General features: G+C 50.9%; 2 protein-coding genes across 2 annotated transcripts; both read right to left on the minus strand.

Moving 5' to 3' along the window:
* Positions 1 to 5083: 5083 nt before the first annotated feature.
* On the minus strand, positions 5084 to 9813 carry VSIG10L (V-set and immunoglobulin domain containing 10 like). The gene is made up of 8 exons (XM_044668498.1): positions 9725 to 9813; positions 8659 to 9290; positions 7881 to 8174; positions 7238 to 7522; positions 6789 to 7043; positions 5947 to 6225; positions 5417 to 5716; positions 5084 to 5278 (listed from the first exon to the last, which is right to left on the minus strand). Exons 1-8 carry the CDS (start codon positions 9811 to 9813, stop codon positions 5130 to 5132), a joined length of 2283 nt encoding a protein of 760 aa, XP_044524433.1. The 3' UTR covers positions 5084 to 5129.
* A 543-nt stretch (positions 9814 to 10356) lies between these two features.
* Positions 10357 to 13747, minus strand: ETFB (electron transfer flavoprotein subunit beta). The gene is made up of 6 exons (XM_044671033.1): positions 13642 to 13747; positions 12436 to 12594; positions 12193 to 12351; positions 11782 to 11844; positions 11435 to 11593; positions 10357 to 10572 (listed from the first exon to the last, which is right to left on the minus strand). The coding sequence occupies exons 1-6, from the start codon at positions 13696 to 13698 to the stop codon at positions 10402 to 10404; spliced, it is 768 nt and encodes a 255-aa protein (XP_044526968.1). The 5' UTR covers positions 13699 to 13747; the 3' UTR covers positions 10357 to 10401.
* Between the last annotated feature and the right edge of the window lie 1370 nt (positions 13748 to 15117).

Genomic DNA, 15117 nt, shown 5'->3' on the forward strand with positions numbered 1-15117 from the left:
CTCCAGGTTAAATATGGGCAGTTTATATATTTTTTGTAAATATTCATCCATTTCACTTAGATTGTCAGTTTCACTGGCATATAACTGGGCAAAATAAACTCCTAATAATTGCTTTAATTTCATCTTCAGTAGTGATGCATTTTCCCTTTTCATTTTTGATTGAGGTAATTGGGTTTTTCCCTCTTAAAAAAATCAAATTAACCAATGTTTGCCTTTTTTAATAAAACCAGCTTCTATTTTTATTTATTGGTTGAAAAAATTCATCTCTCCTTTGATTTTCAAGATTTCTATTTTGGTTTTTAAGTAGAGATTTTTTATTTGGCCTTTTTAATTTTTTGTTGTCGTATGCTTAATTTATTGAGCTTATCTTTCTCTCTTTTAATGATGTATACATTTAGAGATTTATATTGTCCCCTAAATACTGCTTTGGCTACATCCTACAAATTTTGCCATGTTGTCTTTTTGTCTTTTAATGAAATTATTATTTCTATGGCTTGTTCTTTGTCTTACTCATTTTTTATGATTGAATTATTTCATTTATGCTTCCTAGGGCTTTTTATTGACTAATATTTATTTCATTATGGTCTATGAAAAGGATTTTTTAATATTTTTACATTTGTGAGATTTTATATCCTAATCTATGGTTAATGTTTATGGAGGCATCATGCAATATGGACATACTGAGAAATGGATATACTCTTTTCTATTCTCATTCAATTTTTTTCCTGAAATCTTTTAAAACCTAACTTTATTTCTTTATGGTTAGATTTATCTAGCTCTGAGAATGGAAAGTTGAGGCCCCCAACTGGTATGGTTTTACTGTCTATTTTCAAATGTATATTATTACCTTTTTGTTTATGAATTCGGACTTTATGCCATTTTTCCATCTTTTCTTTTAGCCCCACCCCACTTGTCTTATTCCCTTCCCTCCTGTATTCCCAAAGGGTAGGATAGCTTTCTATACTCAATTGTGTATGTTCTTCTGTCTTTGAACCAATTCCAATGAGATTAAGATTCACGTGCTCCCCTCCAACACCCTCATTTTCCTCTCCTCTATAAAAGCTTTTTCATGCCTCTTTTATGTGAGATAATTTACCCTATTCTGCATCTCCCTTCATCTTTCTTCCAGTGCATTCTTCTTTCTCACTTCTTAATTTTATTTTTTTAATATCATCCCCTCATATTCAACTCACACCCTTGCCTTCTATCTATCTATCTATCTATCTATCTATCTATCTCTCTATTTATCTCTCTATCTAATTTCTAACTGCCCTAATAATGATAATGTTCTTAGGAATTATAAGAATCCATCTTCCCATGTAAGTATATAAAGAGTTTAACCTTATTGAATGCTTTTAATTTCTCCTGTTTACTTTTTTTTGCTTCTCAAGTCTTTTATTTGAAAGTCATATTTTCTGTTCATCTCTAGTTTTTTAATCAGGAATGTTTGAAAGTCCCCTAGTTCATTGAATTCTTGGTTTATCATAATTCATAGGGAATTATGCTCAGTTTTTCTGTAGAAGTGATTCTTGACTGAAGGCCTAGCTCCTTTGCCTTCTGAATATTATATTACATGTCCTGGGATTCTTTAATGTTGGAGCTGTAACTCTGTGTTATTCTGACTTCGACTTCATGATATTCAAATTGTTTCTTTTTGGCTGCTTGTAATTTTTTCTCTTTGACCAGGAATTTTAGAACTTGCTTATAATATTCCTGGGAGTTATCCTTTTGAGATCTCTTTTAGATGGTGATCCAATTCTTTCAATTTCTATTTTGTTATCTGGTTCTAGAATATCAGGGTTGTTTCCCTAAACAATTTCTTGAAAATTGATTCCTTTGCTCTTTTTTTTTGCTCATGGCTTCCAGGAAGGTCCAATAAGTCTTAGATTATCTCTCCTAGATTTATTTATTTATTTGTTTGTTTATTTATTTATTGGTTGTTTTTCTGATGAGCTACTTCACATTTTCTTTGTTTTTTTTTATTCTTTTTACTTAAAAAAACTATTTCTTGATGTCTCATTAGCTTCCACTTGCCCAATTCTAATTTTTAAGATATTATTTTCTTCAGTGAGCTTTTTACCTCCTTTTCTATTTGGCCAATTCTGCTTTGTAAAGAGTTCCTTTCCTCAGTAAATTTTCATACCTCTTTTTCCATATGACTAATTCTGCCTTTTAACAAGTTTTTTTAAACATTTATTAATATTTATTTTTTAGAAAAGTTAACATGGTTACATAATTCATGCTCTTACTTTCCCCTTCACCCCCCGAGCTCTCCCTGCCCTATGGCTGATGCTTATTTCCACTGGTTTTAACATGTGTCATTGATCAAGACCTATTTCCAAATTGTTGATATTTGCATTGGTGTGGTAGTTTCGAGTCTACATCCCCAATCATGTCCGCCTCAACCCATGTGTTCAAGCAGTTGTTTTTCTTCCGTTTCCACTTCTGTAGTTCTTCCTCTGAATTTGGGTAGCGTTCTTTTCCATGAGTCCCTCAGAACCTTTTAACAAGTTTATTATCTCTTCAGTGGATTTTTGTTTTTACAGTATTAAAGTATTATTATTTTACAGTATTGCAGATTACAGTATTATTTTTGTTAGCATTTTTGTGCATCCTTTCACAGTCTCTTGACTCTTTTTCCATGTTTTCCATTATCACTCTCATTTCATGATTTTCTATATCTTTATTCTATCTTTCTTATTTGATTAAATAATTTTTTAGCTCCTCCATTGATTCTTTTTGGACTTGAGAGCAGTATTGACTTTATTATCTTCTTTTGAGCTTTGTTTTAGTCTTCCCTGTTACCAATCCCTCTTTCTCATCCATCATTTTTTTAAAAATCATTCCAACATAATTTACTCACTCTTGAATCCTCTATGTAGACTCCTTCTAATTGCCCTGAAGTTCTTAGGAGTTACTTATATCATCTTTCCTTATAGGGATCTAAACAGTTTAATCTTATTGTATCTCTTATAATTGCTCTTTCATGTTTACTTTTTTAATGCTTTTCTTGAGTTGTGTATTTAAAAGTCAAATTTTCTATTCCATCCTGGTCTTTTCATTTAGAGTGCTTGAAAGTCCTATTTTATTTCATTAAATATCCGTGTTTTCCCCCTGATTATGCTCGGTTTTGCTGAGTAAGTTATTCTTGTTCATAATCCTAGTTTTTTTGCCTTCTGGAATATATTTCAAGTCTTCCAGTCCTTTAGAATGTGGTAGCTTCTAAACAGTGTATAATCCTGACTGTTGCTCCACAATATTTGAATGTTTTTTTCTGGCTGCTCAAAGTATTTTCCCTTTGACTTTGGAGTTCTTAAATTTGGATAGAATATTCTTGGGAATTTTCATTTTGGGATTTCTTGCAAATGGTGTTTGGTGGTTTCTTTTGATTTCTATTTTGCCATTTACTTCTAGGATATCTGGGCAGTTTCCTTTATAATTTCTTGAAATATGATATCTAGCTTCTCTCTTTGATTATGGTTTTCAGGTAGTCTAATAATTCTTAAATTATCACTCTTTAATCTCTTTCCCAGATTAGTTATTTTTCCAATGAGAGTTCACCTTTTTCCACTTTTTTCATTGTTTTTACTTGGTTTTATTGTTTCTTGATGTCTCTTGGGGTCATCAGTTTTCCCTTGCTCAATTCTGTTTTTAAGGAATTAGTTTCTTTAGTGAGCCTTTGTACCTTTTTTTTTCCATTTAGCCAATTCTGTTTTTGAAGGTATTATTTTATTGTGTGTGCCTTTTTTTACCAAGCTGTAAATGATTTTTTTTCATAATTTTCTTCCCTCGTTCTAAGTTCTTTACTCATTTTTTCCTCTACCACTCTTATTTGGTTTTGAAAATAATTTTTTATTTCTTCTTGGAATTCTTGTTTGGCCTGTTTCCAATTTACATTTTTCTTGAGGGGGAGGGGCTTTGCTTGTAACTGTTTCAAAATCATTGTCTTTTTCTGAGTTTGAGTTTGTCACTATAGGTAAATTTTTATTGTCAGATTCTTTTTTCTTTATTATTTACTCATTTTCCATTCTATTTCTTGACTTTTAATATTAAAGTTGAGTTCTGTTCTCATGTGAAAGTGAGGGAATGGGGGTAGGGAGACCTCTGTCTCAAGCTTCAGGCCTCTTTACACTGCTATTTTCAGAATTAGTTCTGGAAGTTTTGGAAGCTTTTGCTGCCACCTTGGACCATCTGTGGTCTCTGCTGTCCTGATCTGTACTCTGGTTCTTACATAGAAAGTGTCCCTGATCCCTTGTAACTGAAAGTGATACTAATCCTCATTATCTTCCTGCTCTGTCCTGAGAGAAAATGTTTCTCTTTGTCCTTGAATTGTGACTCAGAAGTGACTAATGGAATTGTAAAACATTCCAGTTTTGGGTCTAGTATTGCACAGGGGTTCCATGTAATCTCTTTCTATTTAGTTGCCAGGTCCCCTTACTGTCTGTGACTCCTTGATAGCTCCCAGAGCTGCTTTTGTCACCACCACTTGTATTGCAGTCACATGGGCTCTGAGTCATCCCATCCTTCGCCCTTATGTCATATATCTCTCTGACTTCATAAGTTCTCTTGGATTGGAAGAATGTTCTACCTCAACCTTTTGTTGACTCTTCCATGCTAGAATTTTATTTGAGTGTTATTTGAAATTATTTGGAAGGGGATTTAGGGAGATTCATTTTTCTACCTTCCCATCTTGACTTTGCCCCCAGAAGTGCCTACTTCCTTTTACTAATTTATCTTTCTATTCTTTTAATGTCATTTCCACATTACATATCACAAATGGATACCTTTCTGGTTCTGAACTATTTGACTGTGCGAGGGACTTTAATGTTAACTGCTTCTCCATGAGGGTTATTTTTCCTCAGATGATAGCTGAGAATCCTGGGCTATAAATAGAGGTGGTGGTTTGGTGCTGCTACTTTTCTTGGGGATCTTGAGTTCAGTGTCCTGGGCTAGATCCATATAGATCTTCTCTTCTTCTTCTTCTGTCTGTCTGTCTGTCTGTCTGTCTGTCTGTCTGTCTGTCTCTCTCTCTCTCTCTCTCTCCCTCCCTTCCTTCCCCCCTCCCCACACTGGCCACTGCCTCCTCACTGCTCACTTAACCTCCTTCGTGATAAGGCCTTCTTTCCTTCTCAATTCAAAAGTAACAGAGCTGTCCTTTGCTCACCCCTTAACCGACATGCACAGCATCCAAGCAGGATCAGCAGAGCTGCCAGGAGGGACAAACCCAGCAAAGTGCCAAGCACAATGCCCGCAATGGCCCCGGGGCTCAGGATGGAACCTGGGTTAGATAGGGAGACAGATAAAGGATGGTACCCATGGGTAGAATATTCCAACCCACGTCCCCTATGGAGACATGAGTATCCAACTGTGTTGTGTCTAATCCCTCAGGCATAAGCATGTAGAACTCTAATCTCACCGGCCCCGTAGGTCCGACTGGAGGAAGGGATCCCAGGCTGACCACCCAGAGTGGGAAGAACACGAAGTTTCCAAGGCCCTGGGGGCTGGGAGGGCAAAATTAGGACAGCCGATCGTTCCGTGGGTCCCAGGAGTAGCAAAGATGTCCAGGCACCTCCACTCAAGCCTATGGCGCCTGCTTCTGGCTTCTCTGTCCGTGCCTGCACCTCGAAGCCGCTGATCACACACCCACGTTCCACATCCCAAGTCAGGACAGCAGCCCCATCAGAAGGCTGTAGCCGCCAAGAGGAGATGGAAGGCCCTAAAGGAGAGTGAAAGGAGAAAGAGGAGATGATCCAGGTCCTTAGGTCCCCAAGAGGGCAGAGACAAGGGGGTCCTTGATGGATTGGGACATTTATATCCTTGAAAGGGCAAGAACAGGGAGCAGGAGCCCTGGGTCACTGGTGGGGCAGGAGCCTTGAAAATGGGACACTTGGGTCCCTGGATAGAGAGAGCCCTAATTCGGGGTTCTGGGATTCCTCAGAAACTGACCAGTGAGAGTGATCCGGTCCCCACCAGCCCCAAGGGCCCCACTGCACAGCACAGAGTAGTTCCCCACATCATGATCCAAGCTGAAGTTGCCAAGGAGAAGCCTGCGACCATCAGGGCTCAGCTTTAGGCGGCCCCCGCCCCCGGGGGCCAGTGGCCGACCCTCTCGAGCCCAGGTCACTCTGGCTGGTGGAGGACAGCCCGTGGCCTCCAGGGTCACCAGGGCCTCCGAAGACCTAGACCCATCGGTTTCCAATCTCAGCAGCACTTCCTGGGGGGCCTCTGGGGAGACAGAGCAGAGCGAAGCGAATTGTTTCCATCAAAGCTAATAACTAGCAGTTCTATCGCACTGGATGGGGGGAGGGGTAACTGCTATTACCCCACCCTCGTTTTATACTTGGGGAAACTAATGCAGGCAGCAACAAAGTGACACAACTAGGAGAGTGTCTGAGTCTGGACTCGAACTCGGGGTTTTCTGACTCCTGGCCCGGAGCTCTCTGGGAAGGCCACCTCATGCCCGAGCTGACGGGAAAGCCCCGTCCTCCCCACTGCACAGACACCAAGGCCGTCTTTGGGCAGAGGACGCAGTCGCACCTCTTTTCTGGGGACAATGGAGGAAGTCCCCCCTCCCCACTCTAGGGTACATGGGAAAGGCCCTAAGAATTAAGGAAGAAGTCTTCCTCGGAACCAAAAGACTTCCCTTGGGCCTGGGAGAGGGCCAACTTAGTTCGGTACCCCAAAACCCAAGTTTCCCTCTCTAGAAGCAAAGGCCCTCCTCTGGTTCCCAAATTCGGAAGTCCCGCCCCTTCCAGGTTCCCAGCGCCGGAAGTCCCTCCCCTGCTTACTGGGCGTGACGCTACAGCTCTTTGTGGCCGCGAGGTGGCGCCCGAGGCATGTGAAGGTGACTCCGCTGAGTTGTGGTCCCGCAGGGACCGAGACGAGCAGCGAGGAGGGTGCGGGGCCCGCGGGGACTTCGCGGGGCAGCCCTGTCCACTGCACTGAGGCTCCAGGGACGCCCCCGGGCCACATGCAGCCCAGGAGAAGGCTTCGGTCACCCGGGGAGCCTTGCAGGGAGCAACGCGGGGAGCCGGGAGGCGGGGCTGTGGGAGGGGCGGGGTCAGGGAGCGCGCCACGCCCCCTGAGACCTCCGCCCTGGCACCGCCCCTTGATGGTGGTCCCGCCTCGGTTCCCCTTAGGCTCCGCCCCTCCTGTGCTTCAGACCTCCCTTTCCTTCTTTCCTGCAGCTAAGGACCCCGCTCCCCTTTCCCAGTCTTCTCTCAGACCCGGGCCTCACCGGCTACTGTGAGGTTGAGCAGCCCGCGGCGCCGGAGTCCGGTGCGTGGATTGGCCGCGAGGCAGGCGTAGGCTCCCGTGTGGGCTGACCCCACGCGGGGCAGGAGGAGTCGGGGCCCCGCAGGCACTGCGGCTTCTCGTGGGTCAGCCAGACTCCAGGAGAGCTCGGCGGGCGGCCTAGAGGCGGCATTGCAGCGCAGGGTCACATTGCTGCCCACGGAGACATAGCGGGCGGGGCTCTCGTCCTGGTCCGAGGAGATGGTGATGACTGGAGGATCCGGGCCGTCTGCGGGCAGGCCAAGCGTCAGCGTCCTCTCCGAACTCGAGTCCCCCCGCCCCAGCTTCCTCCGGAACCCAGGCGTTCTCATTTCTGGACCACTGAACCCTCATTCCCCGAGCCCTGAACTGCACCCCACCTCCGAATCTGGGGAGCTGCCTTTCCCATTTGAGGTTTCCTCGGGTCCACCGGCATCTGCTCCGTGGCCCAAGTGCTCTCATCCCCCATGGGTCTCCCAGGCTGCCCCTGCCAGGGATCCAGACATTCTCCCCCTTAGCTCCCACCGCCCACTAGGACCCCCTCAACCCATCCTCCTTCTGATCTCTCAGGGATCTAGGCGTCCCAATCGCCCAGCTGGGTCCCTCACACAGAACAGTGACAGCTGCTGTGGCCTGCCTGGCTCCGAAGGGACTTTGCACCCGGCACGTGTAGTTTGCTTGGTCTGTCCTCTTCGGACGCACGATGACCAGGTCGACACCATCGGGCCTCAGCCGGGCCGGACCGTCGCCATCTCCGCCCTCCGCATCCAGAAGCCTCCCGTCTTGGCTCCAGCTGAGTTGACCCTGGCTGGACCGGGCTCCCACGCAGCGCAGCCGCAGCTCGGTCGCCCCCTCCTCCGTCACTGGGTCTGCGGGTACCACCGCCAGTTGGGGCAGCGGCTCTGCGGAGAGGATGTGGCTGAGAGCGGCCAGACTTAGGTCCCCCACTCCCAAGGGGTTCTAGGTGTGGCCTTCCCCGGATCCAAGGGATAAACCCGCTTAAAAATGCGTTTTCTTGAAGGAATTGGGGAAATCTGAGTTCAACTCCTGCCCTAGACCAAGTGATCCCGCTGGGCGAGTGACAACCCAGCCTCAGTTTCCTCATCTGTAAAATCCAGATAAGAGCACCTCTCCTCATAGGGGAGAAATGAAATGTGAGCATAGAGAGCTCTGAAAGCCAGAAAGCACTCTAGAAATGGTAGCTAGTATTATTCACTGGGGGAGTTGGAATGCGCGTTTGACACCATCTAATCCAACCATCTCATATTACAAAGTAGTCCGAAACCCAGAGCAGGGAGGGACCACGGTCAGCTCCCCGGACCCCGCCTACGGCAGCCACCACAGCCCAGGCCTGCCCACGAGTCGCAGACCCCTCTGGCCCCTCACCATATACGTGGACTGTGATCTCCCGGAGTTCCCGTTCGCGCCCCGCGTGAATCACCTCCGCAGTGTAGTGCCCGCTGTCATCCAGCTCTGCTTGCCTCAGCTCCAGGTCACCAGTTGCCTGGTCAAAGCGGAGCCGGGCCTGGTAAGCTGGAGCTAGACTAGGGGGGGAGTCCTCGGTCCCCAAAGTTCCAGCCGCCAGCACTGTGCGGCCCCGACGCCAAACCACGAGCGGACTGGGTGGGCCCAGGGCTGGCGCTGGGGCTAAGTGTAGAGAGATGGGAGAACCTACGAGCACGGACAAGGGGCCCCCAGGACCCCGCGGGATGGACCACCCAGAAGGGACTTGGAGCGGGGCCGCATTCCAATCTCGGCCTGGGGGAGTTGGCGCTCTCCCTCCGGAGGCTCCAAGAGGAGAGGCATTGCCACTCAGGCCCGTGGTGAGGAAGGCTTTTCCACTCAGCACCGTCGAGTTCCCACGGAGGGCGGGGGAAGAGGCGCTCTGGCCCGGGGCTGCACTAGGACTGGAGGACTGGCCTCTCCCAAGAGAGCGCACTGCATGGAGGGCTGCTCCCGCGCCTGAAACTAGATGGTTTTTATTTGACAAGAGCAGACAGTGGGAGAGGCGGTGGATGCTTCAGATCCCTACGCCAAGGGAGGGGGCACTTGGAATACTGCCTGGGGAGTCCCAGGGAGCAGGGCCCATTCACCCACAGGGAATGGTCCAGAGAGAGAGGACTCTGGGGAGAGGGAAGCTCCCAGGAGATTAAGGTCAAAAGCCAAAAAAAAAGAAAAGTCGGGGGAAGGGGCTTGGGAAGGCTCCCTGTTCCCTTTACCCATCCAACTAGGAAATCAAGCTAAAGGCAACCTCCGGGGAAGGGCCTCTCAACCCTGGGTTTTACAAGGAAAGCTCTCAGGGTAGGTAAGGAAGAGGCACAAAGGAGCCACGTCTCTCATAGGCAGGGAGAGGGATGAGCAATGCCCCCCAACCAACCATGGTCTCTTGTGAGGATGCCTTGGGAAGGGGACAGTCCCTCCCAGGAGTCTAGGCAAAGGCTTTCCCACTTGCTAGGGGTCTTGGGAAGTAGGCTTGGAAGGGGGCTCACCCAGAAACAGAAGGAGCAGCTGCTGGAGAGGCCCCGGCCCCTGGGTGGCCATGCTGTCAAAGGCAAAAAGCCAGGGCAGGTTCGGCCTCCCCACATCAACCCTCCTAGAGCCAAGACGGGTCTGACAAGCCAAGCGGCTTCCTGGGTGGGGAGCCAGCACAGAGACAGGGGCCACGGCCCAGGGATTTATGAATAGAACTATGACAGGATTCTCCCTGCCAACCTCCCCTCTCCGCTTCCTCCAGATCTCTTGGCCCTTCCCCCAGAGAGCACACCTGCAGGCACTGGGGACAAGCAATAACCTTGGCCCTGGGTCTGAAGGGGAGGTAGCCCCGGCTTCCTGAGGTTTAGGCGGGAGACACAAAGCCCATCTCAGGGAAACCCCAAAGGCCCCCTGAGTTTTATAGTCCAAGAGGTGGCGGGAGGAGGGAGCCGGCCCCTGTGGGCCCCTGTGGGCCCCTGTGGACACCAGTGAATCAGCGCCAAGAGGTGTGAAGAGGACAAAAGCAGTGAGGCGGAATTCCGAAGACTTCCTGAAGGAGGTGTTTCCAAAAGACCAGTCAGCTGAGCAGACAAGAAAACAGAGGCCCGTCGGTGAAGGGGGAAGGGCTGGCACAAATTTATTGGGGGGAGGGGGGTGTCAAATGTGGCCAGCCTCTTTCAGCTTGGCCACAAGGTCCTCGGTGGTCTCCACCTTCACCCCTGCAGTGCGCTGCGGCGGATCCTCCACGCTGAGCACAGAGATCCGGGAGGACGTGTCCACCCCCAGGTCACCAGGCTTTACCACCTCCACCTTCTTCTTCTTGGCTTTCTGGAGGAGGATTGAGAGAAGTCTGGGCTCTGCCATGCTAGCACACTGAGGCAGAGCTGAGGTTTCCAGGCCCGCCAAGGCAGCACGGGGCTAAAGGCCCTCTCCCACAGAGGTTACCCCCACAACCCCAGCTGCAAGTCCTTCTCCGCTGGGGCAGGACAACAACTGCTCCAGGGGCACCCAGAAATGGGACCATGGGAAGCCCTGAGTCTGGGGGGGGGAACCCACAGTTAACTGGGGACCATTAGTCTAAAGCCACAGCTTTAGATGGGAGCAAATATCCAAGGACCCTCTGGCTGGGTGACACCCTGACCCCAGGCTCCAGGGCACACTTCTGGCTCTAATACTAGGGCTCCCTCCCCAAGGAGCACAGATGTGTCACACATCCAGCAGAAATGGAGCCACCAGGCATTTGGGAAGGAAAGTAAGCTGACCTGAAGCAGGTGGTTTGGTATAATGCGTACAGAACCAGATTCAAATTCTGCCTCGGACATTTCAGAGCTGGAGGCCCCTAACCTCAATGTGACTCCATTTGCTCATCCGCAAACCAATGAGATAATGGGTACAAAGTGCTCTGTAACCTTTTGAGCTCTCTTTAGGCCCATAAACATGTGCCAGGTACCTAAGGAGAAGAGGATGGGGCGGGCAGACCAAGGCATGGTGCCAGGTAACCTTTTCTAGGCCCTGGAGCTTCGAGTGGAACAGGAGGACGGAGGAGTCAACCAACGAGAGCCTGGCGTAGGGGCTGATTCCTGGCCTTGGCAGGGCCCTCCAAGCTTTCCCTCCCTTCTCTTGGAGGAATGTGGAGGGTCTAAAAGGGCTTCTGGCAGGTAGGCGTGCCTGAGTCTGGTGCCCAGCTTACCATGATATTGGGCAGAGTGGCATAGCGGGGCTCGTTCAGCCGGAGGTCCGTGGTCACCACAGCAGGCAGCTTAAGGCGAATGGTCTCAAGGCCACCATCGATCTCTCGCTCCACTGTCAACTTGTCCCCCTCTAATGCGAGTTTAGAGGCAAACGTGCCCTGAGGAGCAGGAGAAAGCATGGAAGGAGCCTGGGAGAGGGAGGCTTACAGGGAAGGAAGCTGCCTGAGGCCACTCATTGGGGATCCATGGGGGAGCAGCCTGTACCCCGTGCCCCCAAGGCATCCCAGGGGAGTAAGGGAAATTTCAAGGAATGGAATCCCCTCCCACTCAATTCCCAGATGCCTACCTGAGGCCAGTCAAGCATGGCAGCCGTCATCTGTCCAGTCTGATTACAGTCATCATCAATGGCCTACGACAAGAGGAGATGGAGGAAGAGAATGCTGGAAGTGGGGACCTAAGAGCCAACTTCCTTTTGCAGATGGGTAAACTGAGGAGAAGACATTTTGCCAAGCCCATGCTGCTCTTGTCTCCCTGGGGCTGAGCTTGGAGTGCAAAGGCTGAAGACCCCTCCCCAAGCCCTCTTGTAAAGGGAGCCCAGGCCAGGCCAGGTGCTGGATTCAGACACTCGGGGCCCCTGGGATTGCTGGGAGAATCCTAACCCTGGGGGACTTGGCCTTGAAAAGGAGAGAGGAGAGAAAGGAGGAAAAGGCAGTTCAAAGGTAGGGGCAGGAAAGGGCGAGACAAAAGGTTTTTCCACCTGTTTCCCCAGCAGCACCAGCCCAACTTTCTCCTTCTGGGCCAAAGCAGACAGCAATCGGGAGACCTGGAGGGGCCCCAAGCGCTGAGCCTCCGCCTCAGGCACCTCCACATGGATGCCTCGGTCAGCTCCCATGGCCAGGGCTGTGCGGATGGTCTCCTGGAGGGGAAGAGAGTGAGGGGGTTGCTGCCACTAGCCCCCTCTTGTCCCCAACCTCCCCTCCTCCAAACTCTGAGACATCACCTGGCACTGCAGGGGGCCGCAGCTGACTGCGATCACTTCCTTCACCAGCTTCTTCTCCTTCAGCCGAACGGCCTCCTCCACTGCGATCTCACAGAAGGGGTTCATGGAGTGCTTCACCCCATCTGTCACCACCCCAGTCTTATCTGGCTTCACTCGGATCTGAGGGGAGCATAGGCAGATCAGTGGTCTCTGCCCCCTGCTCTGGAAGATGGGAAGGAGGCAGCTCCCAGGTCCACTGCTCTAGGATGCCTCTCTGACCAACACCACTACCACTGAGAGGACTTGCTGACCCACATCATCATCCTCTACAGGGGAGCCCCTCCTGGGGTGATCCTCTTTCCTGCATTCTAACTAAGGGAACCCCTCCTGGGGTGACCCCCTGTCATGCACTCTAACCAGGTGTCCCTCCATGAGGTGACCCCCTGTACTGTACCCCAACTAGGGGAGCCCCTCCTGGGGTGACCCCCTGTACTGTACCTCAACCAGGGGAGCCCTCCTGGGGTGATCCTCTGTTATGCACTCTAACCAGAGGTGTTCCTCCATGAGGTGACCTCTTGACCTGCACCCCAACTAGGGGAGCCCCTCCTGGGGTGAACCCTTGTTTTACGTCCCAACCGAGGGAGCCCCTCCTGGGGTAACCTCTCCTATACCCCGGCAAGGAGAGTCTCTCCTGGGGTGAACCCATTCTGCACCCCAACCAGGGGAGTGCCTCCTGGGATGACCCTGTCTCCCTGGGGGCCTCTCCTCTGGGGAAGATAGGGTCGGGGAGATCAGGGCGCCTCCAGAAAGGCTGCTTGGAGGAGGTAGCCTTGAAAGAGATCCCATTGCTGATTCTCCCCCAGCCTGTGCCTCAGTTTCTCCCTTCTGCCATGCGGCCACCTTGTGCCTTGGTCGGACCAGCCGAACTCCAAGCACCTCCCGAGCTGAAGTCACCCGCCGCTTGGAACCCCACGAGGGTCTCGGAATGGGGCTCGCCCATTCTATGCCTTAGTGATCCGGCGAGTGAATAGGGCGTAGGGCCCGTCCTGTCACTCTGCCCTGGCTTCAGAGATCACCCAGTACGGAGGGGCGACATCCAGGTCAAAGGTCAACCCCTTAGACCTTGGGTCTCGCCTCGCCGGGAAGCTTCCCCGCGCGTTCGCGCTCCTGCTTACTCAGGCAGGGTGGAGGAAAAGGGAAGAGGGCGAGGTCAGAGGTCGCGCCCACCTTCACGGCAAAATCTATGACCCTCTTGACTCCAACCAGCACACGTAGCTCCGCCATCTTGACGCCGCCACTGCCAGTTCCTAAAGCTGTGGCCTGAGCCCGTGCGCGCTCAGGGACTAGCGCTCCACCAACCAGAGACCGGTACTATCCCTAGGCTCCGCTCCTTTCTTCAAATTTCACCAATCAACAGCCACTAATTCCTCCGCCTCTCTTTTCTCCCCGCCCCCGAAGCGGCGTTTACCTTTACCCAGAGCTCCCTCCACCCTCGCTGTTCTCCACCAATCAGTAACTTTGTCATGATCTCGTCCCGCCCCCTGGCTTCCCTCTCCTCCAATCAACCAGGAAATGCCTTGAAAGTCGAGAAAGGGGCGCGCGATCACTGGCCAATGATGGGAGGCTGGAGCGGGACGGGTGCCAAAGGCGTGCAAAGGGCACCGCTGGTAGAGTGAAGTTTGACTATAGAAACGAGAGTCCAAGGGTCAGTGCCCCGCCAGTCTCCAACTGGGCGTTTTTTGCGCATGTGCAGGAACAAGTCGTTAAGGTGTAGGGTGGGGCGGGACCAAAAGACGGAGCCGTGGAATTGGGACCTAGGAGAGAGGACGGGACCGCGCGGAGGGGGCGGGGCTTCGCTTCCCTCCCTCCCCCTTTCCTCCCAAAGTCATTCCATCCCTTCCTGGCACCTTCCCATCAGGAGTTATCCGAGGAGGTTTCCAGGAGAAGGGAAATCCTACAAGGCTGGGGAAGGGATGCGCCTTAATTAGCTTAGGTGCTCGGCTCAGCCTCTTTGGGCTCACAAGCACACAGGGAACCCGCTGCCGGCGACCATGCTCTGCAGGATCACGTCCGCGAAGAGGAAGCAGAAACCTGGGGAGGGGGCTGCGTGACTGACAGGGAAGGCGATTGAGGGTCCGGGGGAGGGGGGGGGGGCTGAATAACTCAAAATAGGGAAATGGGGGCCCCTAGTAGGGCACGTGACTTTGGGGAAGAGTGCTCACAGTCATAGGGTGGGAAGGCAGGGAAGGGGGCTAGGAGTTCCTGGGAAAGAAGAGGACTTTGTCTTCGGAGAAGGGACCCGAGTGACTGGCGGACAGACCTGGGGGGCCCTAACAGCCCGGGAAGTGGGGAGGGACTGATGGACCTAGGAGAAAAAAGGGTGGGGCCTTGGGGTGAGGAGAAGGAATGGAGAACTCGTGGGCCTAGTTACCGGAGAGGATGAAGGAGGACAGGGCTAGCCAGATGGTGAAGTGGGACCAGGAGAAGAAACCCATCTATCTGTCCATCTACCCCTCGTCCCGTGCAGTCTCCCCTCTCCATGCCTTCCAGCAGCAGCAGGGCTGGCCCGCCACACCACTCAGGGCCTCAGAGCAGAGGCCAGAGCAGCAGTCCTTTCTCTGGGTGGGTCTCTCCCATCCCCCACCCCCCACTTCCTACTGCCCCTGACCCATTTCCATGACCCCTATCACCCACCCCACCCCC

This window comes from Gracilinanus agilis, chromosome 3 (assembly GCF_016433145.1).
Source record: "Gracilinanus agilis isolate LMUSP501 chromosome 3, AgileGrace, whole genome shotgun sequence".
Taxonomy (NCBI): Eukaryota; Metazoa; Chordata; class Mammalia; order Didelphimorphia; family Didelphidae; genus Gracilinanus; species Gracilinanus agilis.

Excerpts from the sequence above, each read along its gene's own strand:
- VSIG10L (XM_044668498.1), bottom strand. The coding sequence starts at position 9,813 with ATGGCCACCCAGGGGCCGGGGCCTCTCCAGCAGCTGCTCCTTCTGTTT. Across the intron at positions 9,291-9,724 it reads CCTACTTCCCAAGACCCCTA|CATCCACCGCCTCTCCCACT; the intron begins GCAAGTGGGAAA and ends AGGGATCTGAAG. Across the intron at positions 5,717-5,946 it reads GGACCGGATCACTCTCACTG|GGCCTTCCATCTCCTCTTGG; the intron begins GTCAGTTTCTGA and ends ACTCTCCTTTAG.
- ETFB (XM_044671033.1), bottom strand. The coding sequence starts at position 13,698 with ATGGCGGAGCTACGTGTGCTGGTTGGAGTCAAGAGGGTCATAGATTTT. Across the intron at positions 12,595-13,641 it reads TCATAGATTTTGCCGTGAAG|ATCCGAGTGAAGCCAGATAA; the intron begins GTGGGCGCGACC and ends TGCTCCCCTCAG. Across the intron at positions 11,845-12,192 it reads TGGTGCTGCTGGGGAAACAG|GCCATTGATGATGACTGTAA; the intron begins GTGGAAAAACCT and ends CTCTTGTCGTAG.